Raw genomic sequence first — 10,411 nt, 5'->3', positions numbered from 1 at the left:
ATGTCCAAACGTAGTCGTTCGATATTACAGCGAGTTGTACAGTCTCCTGCTATTCCAGTTCCACTGAGTTCGTCACGAATGACGCCATTGTCAAACATCTAAACAGATCTTCGAACGCAGGAATGAGAAACGTTTCCGAAAAAAAGCAAACATTCACCTCCACTTGAACGAGCTCGGCAACGACTTATTTGAAGGATAAGCTAGATCCAGCCATTGATGACTCGAACGATTTTCGCGCGACTCTTTTTACTTGAGCCTGCTGTTCTGACAACCCAGCGTTTCTGTAGAAACCAATATGGGGAATATGTTTCACCAATTTTCCTACGATGCGGATGTGGCGCAGTAGAGTAGATGGTCGCCCAAAACGCGAGAGGCTATGAGTCTAAATCCTACAAGGCACAACATTTTTTTTTTTTTTTTACTTTTTTTATACAAAGAAAACATTCACCGAAACAAAGTGTTTGCCTTTCCGATGCTAAAAAAAAGTATTATAAAAAAATACTTACCAAAACACAGCGCTTGCTTTCCGATGGAAAATCATCTGGAGCTTTTAATCATTCGAGTCGTCCAGTACATCGATCGATTTTGAACTCAAAATATGCTAGCCTTATTTGAGCCCCAAGTTATCATTAGTGTCAGATGGGATTGCGAGGGAAAAACGATGAAGACTTTCCCTTACAATTGAATCGAGGAGGATGAACCTTGACGTCGTTCTCTTACAATCGTATATAGGCTTAAATACGACTTCTGTCCTGGTGTTGCGTTCAGGTCAATCATACAGGGCGTTACTTTCATTGAACAGCATTGAAATAGTTTAACAGTGAGAACTTAAAACTAAAAAACATATGCTGTCGACCGTGCAGAAACGATTTACGAATAACAAACATTGCTACAGAATCAAATCACTTGGTGAATAAACCTTTTCCGACTTGGGCGCTAGGGACTGCCAGCGCTTTATATACTGGTCAGCGGATGTAGAAAAAGTTAACAGGAATCGAAGGAAGGTGGAAAGAACGGAAGGAAGGAAGGAAGGAAGGAGGGAGGGAGGGAGGGAGGGAAGGAGGGAGGGAGGGAGGGAAGGAAGGAGGGAAGGAAGGAAGGAAGGAAGGAAGGAAGGAAGGAGGGAGGAAGGGAGGGAAGGAAGGAGGGAAGGAAGGAAGGAAGGAAGGAGGGAGGGAGGGAGGGAAGGAGGGAGGGAGGGAGGGAAGGAAGGAGGGAAGGAAGGAAGGAAGGAAGGAAGGAAGGAAGGATCGTTTCCCAAAATTTCTGTTCCCTATCACGTTTTGATCTGTAAGTATCAAAATACTTACAGTAAAAATGAAAGGTAAGTTGATGAAATGAATCTTACTCTGTTGTTGGCGTGTATACTGGGTATGGCGTATACTACGGATATGGCCAGAGTTGATTAACAAATTTACTCAAACCCGCTATATACGCTTAAACCGGTATATACGCCAACAACAGAGAAAGATCATTGCAACAACTCATTAGCATGCAGTAGGCACATTTCACTCTGTACATGGCGTGTTTACCGGGTTTAGCGTATAAAGCGTATATGAGATGAATTAATTAACATCAACTACTACTACTACTACTACTACTACTACTACTACTAATAAATAAAATTAATTATTATTATTATTATTAGTAGTAGTAGTAGTAGTAGTAGTAGTAGTAGTAGTAGTAGTTGATGTTAATTAATTCATCTCATATACGCTTTATACGCTAAACCCGGTAAACACGCCATGTACAGAGTGAAATGTGCCTACTGCATGCTAATGAGTTGTTGCAATGATCTTTCTCTGTTGTTGGCGTATATACCGGTTTAAGCGTATATAGCGGGTTTGAGTAAATTTGTTAATCAACTCTGGCCATATCCGTAGTATACGCCATACCCAGTATACACGCCAACAACAGAGTAAGATTCACCTCATCAACTTATTATTGTTCATCACATCACATACGCATGAATACATTTGTTTAACTTTATCAGCTTTTTTCCGTTATTATTTTCAAAAGGAACTAACCACAAGAAATTTGTCAGAAATATCAAAGTTATTGATAGGTTACATAACGCTTATGTAATCTTTTCTTCATCAAATGTATTAAAGCATTAACTTGTTTTGGAGATTTGTATTGTGGAGTGTTTAGGTGAAAGCCATTATTTGTTTTTGAGCTCAACGAAAGAATTTAGAGAAAAAGAATATTGCAAAGCTATTGGTGGTGATCAAATGGAGTTCTCAATCTTTCACCTGTGATTTGCTCTGCTATTCTCTCCGGCGGGTTTGAGAATGAAAATTTGTTCATGTTTGTGACGAAACAGTATTTAAGGGTAGTCAGAACTTCAAACGGCTCAGTTCATGCTCATGTTCATGTGGCAAGATGAGCAAACCTTGCTCTCAGTTAAATAGCAAGGCAATAAGAGATAAGGCGGAGTGCGAGATAGTTGCGATGGTTGAAAAGCTGTGTTCGGTTGTTGCTTTTAAGTGCGTTTGGCGGGTTAGCGACGCCGAAATAGAAAGAGCATGGAACTGGATATGCGAGAAACGCGACGAATGCGATTTAACCTTGTCAAAATTGGCGGAAATTTGCTTCTTTTTTTCGGCGATAAGTACGTCAACATTGGACAGCAGGAAGCGAAAAAGGCCACAATTGCAGGAGACCAGAGAGAGTGACGAATCGAATGACGAATCGCCCGTCAATGCGTCCCAGCTTTCATCGCCGGGAAAGCAAACATTCCCAGCCATATCTTACTGGGTGGCTTGCCAAACAAACAATGGCTCGGTCATTAATGCACTTAGAATCCAAAGAGCTGTCGCAAGTTGCGGTTTGGAATATTATGCATCAAGGGCGTCACGAAAGAAAAACTGCTGTCATAACCTGAATCAGCTATGTCAAGTGTTTAAGGACCACAAAAACCTCTGCTTAATGCAACTAGTGGAGTCATCGTACCAGCATTGCCTCGGGTGAGTAGATTAATTTGACCAATTTATATTCTTTGAATTTCTGTTAAATTGCACGCTAATGAAAGTAAATATATAATAAACAAACATAAATAGTCAGAAAGGTAAAAAATGCTATTCATCATTGAAAAATCAAAGTAATCATGCTTCATTGCCCGGTGAAAAGAGACTGTTATTCGATTATCGATAATTGATCAATTTTTATCTTCTCATTTTCAAAACATCGCGAGTTTGATTTCAGCAGTTCACTTTCACAAAGTAATACCAGGGAGATATTGCATTGCCTTACGTAAGCAAAACCTTTTGTTTTGATTGGCAGGGCTCTGCAAGAGGAGCTTCATGGTGACTTCCACGAAGAATCCCAAGAGTCAGCGCCGACGGAAAATGTCGTTCGCCTTCGTGTCGTTCTTGAGAGTTTTCAAACGATGATGGCAGCATCCGTTTCGGAATTACGCCGAGCTGGTCTCGTGTTAGACACCTTTGGATTTGATAACAACCTGCAAAGTACATCGCAGACAGCACTACCAGATCCGCCGCACAAACCCCTATCCTGTCCAGTAACAGTCCTGTGCAACGATATACAAATTGTGATGAAAAAGCTGCAGTATGCTGTGTATCGCGGCGAGGTGTACAAACTGGCGGCCAAATCGCAGTTCACGTTCCAGTATCTGTGTACCATGAAAACGTTCCTCCACAGCCTAATGGGAAACGAAGCGTTCAAAGACCGTCTGGTCCAGCATATTCAACGTGTTCTGCCCATACTAAGCGAGCCAGAAAGCTCTTTCATACGCCAAATTAAGATTGACAGAGACCTGATCGAAGTACAAGACGGGTGGTTTTGGAGCTTTTCCTCTGGGTCGTTCGTCCAAGGGATTATCTCAGAATCTCAGGTGAGAAGAATACACTGGACTGTTTTAACATTTAAATAAGAAGATACAATCAAATTTTCAAACCCAATCTTTACGATCTGTAGCACTGTCTGATGTGCTTTTGTTTTGGCTCTTTTCAACAGAAGGGTCTCACAACTCCACGCGCGTTTGTGGACTACGACCGACTCAAGGACCCGGAGCCAAGATATTTTGAGGCAATCCTAAGGAACAGCCTAACAGAAGATGAAATTCGGCAGTTTTGTGCAGATTTCCTGGCATTGTTCCGTCCCAAAGAACACAAACAGCCTGTGCTGTGTGCTATTGGCTCAGCTGACAGTGGAAAGACCAGCCTCTTCTCACCTGTTTTTCAGATCATTCCCCTAAGCCGAATTGCTCGCGTCACGAAGCAAAAGAGTTTCAACAAGGCTATGATCGACAACCTGACAGAGGTTATCTTCCTAGACGAGGCATATGCCACCCTGCTCGACATAGATGACTGGAAAATCATATGTCAAGGGGGCTTCACGTCGCACGACGCGAAGTGGAAAAAGGCTCAAGGTTTCCATTGCACTGCGACCATGTACATAACTTGCCAGGTGGAAATGGATTTTGGTGCAGCTCACAATCAAGCTATGGACAAACGCCTGCGCAAGTACCACTTCAAGAGTCTTCCTCGTGTCGAACCTGAAGCAAACAAGTGGCTGAGGAAACATGCTATGGATTGCATTGTGTGGGCGCACAATATCGTAGGAGACAGCCCGAGCAGTCAGGCCAGTACAATGCCCACTGTGCACGAAAGTGGTATGCCTGAGGAGGAGTTGCGCAACATTTTGAGCGTTTCTTTAATAGACGAAGAAGTCGACGAAACCGCTTAGGGCGATTGTAGACGAGAACAGAGTTGCGGCCTTCTGACAGAACCGCAATCCCGAGAAGAAAGCTCTGAAGAGGACGCCATTGAAGATGTCGGCGATTCCGATGAAGACGAGACCCTGACGACCTTGAAAGCTAGGCTGGCACAATGCTCACCTGGCTCTCTACGTCACCGCCAACTGAGCCACATGTTAGAAAGTCATCTCGCTGAAAAGGAAAGGCTGAAAAGGGTTGAAGAAAGGTGCTATAAGAAGAGGCAACACTTCTTACAAACGAGGGGAGTGTCGGTGGAGCACGTGTCGTTGCTCCCGCACGACCATAACGAGCCGCTGCCCACACCGATTCGAAGGGACCTCGCTGCCTTTCAAGAAGATCAGGAACAGGAAAGGATCAGAACAGCATTTGGGAAGCCGTGGCTTTTAGCTATGGAGAAGGAAATGGCTGAGCAAAGCGAAAGAATGGAAGATCCAAGAGACGAAGAAGAACGAAGAGTGATGCAAAGTCTCCTGGAAATCAATTGCGAAAAACTGCGCTGTTATCACGAGCGTCATGGAACGCTGAAACTACCGGCTGCCCTGGCAGAACGCAAGAGGCTCTGCCTTAGCAACGAGCTGGTAGACCGTTCTTGCGTGAATTTCATACGAGACCTGTTCTCTCCGCTGCCAGTGAGAGTCTTCCCACCCAGCCAGCGTCCAGCAAATCTGCCTGCCAGAAGCAGGAGCTCAGACGAAGACGACGAAGAATGTTGGTCGGCGGCACCAAAGACACCAATGTACATTCCGAATGACGACGTGGAAGCTATCTGTCCACCGTCCCCAGGCATTGCTCGAGCTCACAACCCTGTAGCAGCTACGTCAGTGAAGAGGCCGCACTTTCAAAGCCAGGCGCATCCATCCAAGAAGCAAATGACCCTGACTCGTTTTATGCAGACTAGTACGCAACCGTAGATTGGTAGTTTCATGGGCTTGTAATAAGACAGCTTGCGTGCGACTTATTCTTTCTATGTTCATATTTGCACATGTATTAGTGTGTGCATTGTTAAGGAATACCACGTTGCGCTTATGCTACGTTTGACTATTTTGCACACGATGTGAATTAAAGGAAAAATATTATGGCTATTAGTTACATTAAGAGATTATAGTTCTTGAAAGCACTGTGAACTAGACAGTCGTTATGCTACAGTGATATTGACAGTGGCGATAGGCCAGTTCCAAAAGAATATAACATGTTTGTTGAGTTTGCTGTCATCTGGAGACAGGAAGATGCATTTACAATAAAGCAATTGATTTTTGTCTGTTTTGTGTACAACAAACTCTGCTTACACCCATCAGCTTTGCATTGAAAGTCAGTGTCCACACTTTTCCAGTCTCTTTATCAAACTAGCGACATTTTCATTCCGGCCCTTTTCTTTAGAGAGTCCGCCGTTCTTCCGTCTTGAAATGCGAAATCGGAATCTCTCAAAATAGCTGTCCACTGTCCAAACCCGTGCTTAGTTATCCCTTTCTTCAGAAAATCATCCTCTTCTTTCGTGAATTTTAAAACATGACGAGTTTTCCTCTGAAGGTGCAAGTTTCTCTTAGGCAGGGTATCCTTTATGGGGGTCGAGCTGTTTTTATTCTGAGCTGTCTCAACTGAAGGCCCGGAGCTGGACGTTAAACCGCCAAGTCTTGCGTGTACGTCATCGTCTACCTCGGAACCCTTGGTACCTTGAAGTTTTTGAAGACACTCGTGACCCTTCAGGGCAACTTCTCGCGATCGTTGCTTTTGATAGTGAACTTTAGCAACCGCAGAACTGTGTTTCTGGTCCTCAGACAAAAACCTTTGCTCTTCGCTAGTGAGCTGATTGAGGCTTTGCGTTTCGACGATTTGGCGATAACGTGTGGGATGAATGTATTTTCCAATTGCATCAAAAACCAGTTTGCTCATAGTTTCGCCCAGTTTGCCATGCTGACCTCCATTTCTGGTGACGAGAACGAAATCACACTGGGGCTTAAGCAACGGTCTAACGTTCGAGATGTAGCCGTTAAGAACGTGCATGTTTGCGTCGGTCAGAATCAAAGAATCGAAGCCATATTTTCTAGCCGTCTTGAACGTTTTCTGATCGATAAATCCACCGTTTTCCTTAGCTGTGGCAATCATGTCCACCGTCAAATATTGGTACGTCATGGGCCGCGATCCCTTCACCTTGATGAACAGATACATGGCTACAAATTTTGTGGCAAATGTTAGGTCTGAGGGGTTCACTTGGGCTGGACTGGTTTTGCACATTTTCACGGTATTTTCGTAACGCGGCAGATGAAATTTCACCACCTCCAATAACTCCTCCATTGTTGCCCAGTGCCCTCTTGCTTCCAGAGTCTCGATGTCTAAATCTTGTGTCCACTGCAATCTCATCATCTTTGCAACTGTTTTTCGGGCTCTCTTGAGGTACAACTCTGTCGTAGAGAACTTTCTTAGAACTGCTTCTGATGCGCCATGAAGTTTTCTGAAGTCGATCAATTCAGAAATAGCATCTATGTAGCCCAAACGCCCACCATGACCGAGCTTACATTCATCTTGTAAGTAGTCGATAAATTTAAACAACAGATTTGGAGAACACAAACTAAAGTCGACCACTTCAAACGTTAACTCCTCTTCATCTTCACAGCAAAATCTAAGAAACTTGAAGCACCTTGTCACTATCTGTTGAGCGGCACGATCTTTCTTACAACCGCCAGCACTTCCTGTCAACCATTTCGTGAATACTTCGCCAATGTTACATGATAATGGAAATGAAGAAAGTAACTTCACGTTGTGCTTTGTGGTCTCGCTTGTCTCATCTTCATTTCTTCCAATCGTCAGCGACTTTGTTACTTGTTTAGAATTGGGCCTTTCGTCAAAATAAAAGAACCAACTGTGTTTAGTGCTAACGTGTTTTCTACAGCCTCTCTGACTTTGAAATCCATCATGTTCACACTCTTGTATCGGGCAATGGTAAAAGCTGTCTGCTTCATCCTTCATCCAAGTGAAGCCGCTTTGGTTTGGGTGATGCTCCTTGGACATCTGACCAATTGACTTTGCACTTCTTGCTCATTTTTTCCCTTTAAACAACATGTGGCTAGCACAATCGCCTTTAAATCTTAGCCGAAACAAAAGGACGTTTCAACTTGCCAAAACATGCCCTTGCTTGCCCACACTCATTACTATTGTGTAAAATTCATGACAGTGAGATACAACCCAAACTTGCCCAGGCAGGTCTGTACACGCCTATTCAGTGACACAATACATAGTTAACGGATCGATAAATCGGAACAATAAAGTCCAAAACTTGTTCCTAATGACCAGGAACAATATATTCCATTCACAGATAGCAAAATCGGAATAACACAGTCTTTCTTTATTAATTTCGGAACAATGTGTTCCACGCACAAATAGGAACTCGGAACAAAACAGTCCTAATTTATCAAGTTAGGAACAATGTGTTCCACGCACAAATAGGAACTCGGAACAATACAGACCCAATTTATCAAGTTAGGAACAATGTGTTTCATGCACAAATAGGAACTCGGAACAAAACAGACCCAATTTATCAAGTTAGGAACAATGTGTTTCATACACAAATAGGAACTCGGAACAAAACAGTCCTAATTTATCAAGTTAGGAACAATGTGTTCCATGCACAAATAGGAACTCGGAACAAAACAGTCCTAATTTATCAAGTTAGGAACAATGTGTTCCATGCACAAATAGGAACTCGGAACAAAACAGACCCAATTTATCAAGTTAGGAACAATGTGTTCCATGTACAAAAAGGAACTCGGAACAAAACAGTCCTAAATCACTCATTTGGGAACAATTTGTTCCACTTGCAGTTGACAACTCGGAACAAAATGTTCTTGTCTTACCTTACAGTGAACGCTATGTTCCTACTCTGTAAAAAGCTGGTCCTCTTAAGGTTAATAGGAACACAAAAATGAGGAACACTCGATCCCAGAGGAACGTTCCTTTACAAATATCGGAACAGCCGAAAAAACTTAAAATTTGTGAAAAATAAACCAACAAGTTCAGCTTTAAAGCTAAAAGAGCATCTATTAAACGTTTAGGTAAAATAGAACCAAGCTTCAAAATCTAGAGCACTTTGATGTTCTCGAAGGCAGTAAAATAAACCCTGTAAAAATTTTGGGAAATGTGGAGGAAGGAAGGAACGAGTACCATGTTCCATCCATGCCTACATCTCAGATAATGACTAGGTCATTATCCGAGTTAAAAACGACGCTCAGCTCGCTTCTCTCGCCATATATTTTTCGTGCTCGTCGGCTTACTTCGCCCTCTTTTTTTTTTATCTTGCTCTTTCTTTCTCGTTGGTTTGTTCTATCCTTCTTTTCTTCCTCCTCTTCTTGCCTTTTTTTTCTTTTTCAATCACTTATTCCCACACCTTTATAGCGCTTATGCAACTACCTTCTCACACGAAATTTTCGCGACACGTTTATTTCGCGATCAGTTTGTGTAACCGCTTCCGGTAAAGTTGAGAAATATTTTCCCATTTGATTGACGTTACCGTGATTGATGCATTAAATGATTGACAAACATAGTTGACGTTCAGTTCAAACTAAGACCCTTTCTGTTTAAGATCGTAAGACAAGTTAGAGCGAAATTCTCATAGGAAAATCAAGACCCGCGAACGTTAGTAAGCTACAATCTACTGATGTTGATATTTACATTGTTACGTAATTTTGTGATTCTAGTGAGAGCTTTAGTTAGATTTCGACCGCTCTCAAAGCTCTCTATTAGCATGAGCACATGGCATAATCATTGTGATTACTTTCTAAATTAGAAACGCAAAGATATTGAGTGATTTCTTGATGTAATAACTTCAGTTGACCGCTTTGCTTCGATTCGTATGAAAACGCCCTGAGGCCACAAGACTAGGATTAAAAACATTAAAAGATTGTTCTCCTATACTGGCTTGGTGTTTTAAGGAGTTTCGACTGCGCGTGCAAACAACCCGAGAGAACGAGATTTCAATTCTGGCTTAAGAAACCATTACAGTTTGAGGTGCGCTCATTTCGTGACACCGTACTTAAATTCCGTGCTTTTGTGAAAACTTTGTATTTTAAATCACTTTGTCTTCGCGTTTTTGAGTAACACACAATTTATTTTTTTGGCATGTTACTTTGACATGTCCTTGAAGTTAGTGAAACGACTTTATCAAGGATGCAATAACGCCAAACTAAAATTAACAAAAACGCAACGGCGGGACTATATGTCAGGGCGAAACTGTCACGACTATAAAGTCTATACGGCGGAATTATATACAGAAGCAACAACAAAGCACTTCTCACAATGTCCACAAGGAGGTCATGAACTTGAATGGTTTAAGCAGCTAGTGGAACAGCATTGCAAGGACAGTAAATGGACAGTTTGAGGATTGTACAAAGGAAGTGCTGACTGAATTGTTGAGACGTTGCCTCAGAATAGTTACAAATATGATTTTGTAAAGGTTTCAGTGGTAATAAACTCACTCTCTCTTGATTGTTGACATAATGTGAGTAATGGAATAAGGTATTCAATCTCTTCATAAAATAAACAAATTGCTAACCTCTGTATAAATCATAAATCTCGTCTCGAGGTAAAGCGAATCCAAGGATGTGAAGATCCAGTATCAATGAAGAGTACTTAATAACGAACGTCTCGTCAGGAGGTATATTTGGCGCACCGCGACTGGAAACC

The 10,411-nt window shown here is 42.2% G+C and overlaps 1 protein-coding gene across 1 annotated transcript; it reads left to right on the top strand.

The window, feature by feature from the left end:
* Positions 1-1,646: 1,646 nt before the first annotated feature.
* On the top strand, positions 1,647-4,707 carry LOC145492555 (uncharacterized). Its single transcript, XM_081472023.1, has 4 exons — positions 1,647-2,966; positions 3,102-3,121; positions 3,258-3,853; positions 3,976-4,707. Exons 1-4 carry the CDS (start codon positions 2,383-2,385, stop codon positions 4,705-4,707), a joined length of 1,932 nt encoding a protein of 643 aa, XP_081328149.1. The 5' UTR covers positions 1,647-2,382.
* The last annotated feature ends 5,704 nt before the right edge of the window (positions 4,708-10,411 follow it).

Source organism: Orbicella franksi, chromosome 1 (assembly GCF_964199315.1).
Source record: "Orbicella franksi chromosome 1, jaOrbFran1.1, whole genome shotgun sequence".
NCBI lineage: Eukaryota > Metazoa > Cnidaria > Anthozoa > Scleractinia > Merulinidae > Orbicella > Orbicella franksi.
Note: the sequence above shows the minus strand (reverse complement) of the source record. Positions and strands in the feature narration are given on the sequence as shown.

Bases quoted from the DNA above. Each gene is read 5' to 3' on its own strand.
- LOC145492555 (XM_081472023.1), top strand. From the start codon at position 2,383: ATGAGCAAACCTTGCTCTCAGTTAAATAGCAAGGCAATAAGAGATAAG. The intron at 2,967-3,101 runs GTGAGTAGATTA...GAAAAATCAAAG, and splicing joins TCGTACCAGCATTGCCTCGG to TAATCATGCTTCATTGCCCG. The intron at 3,854-3,975 runs GTGAGAAGAATA...TCTTTTCAACAG, and splicing joins GGATTATCTCAGAATCTCAG to AAGGGTCTCACAACTCCACG.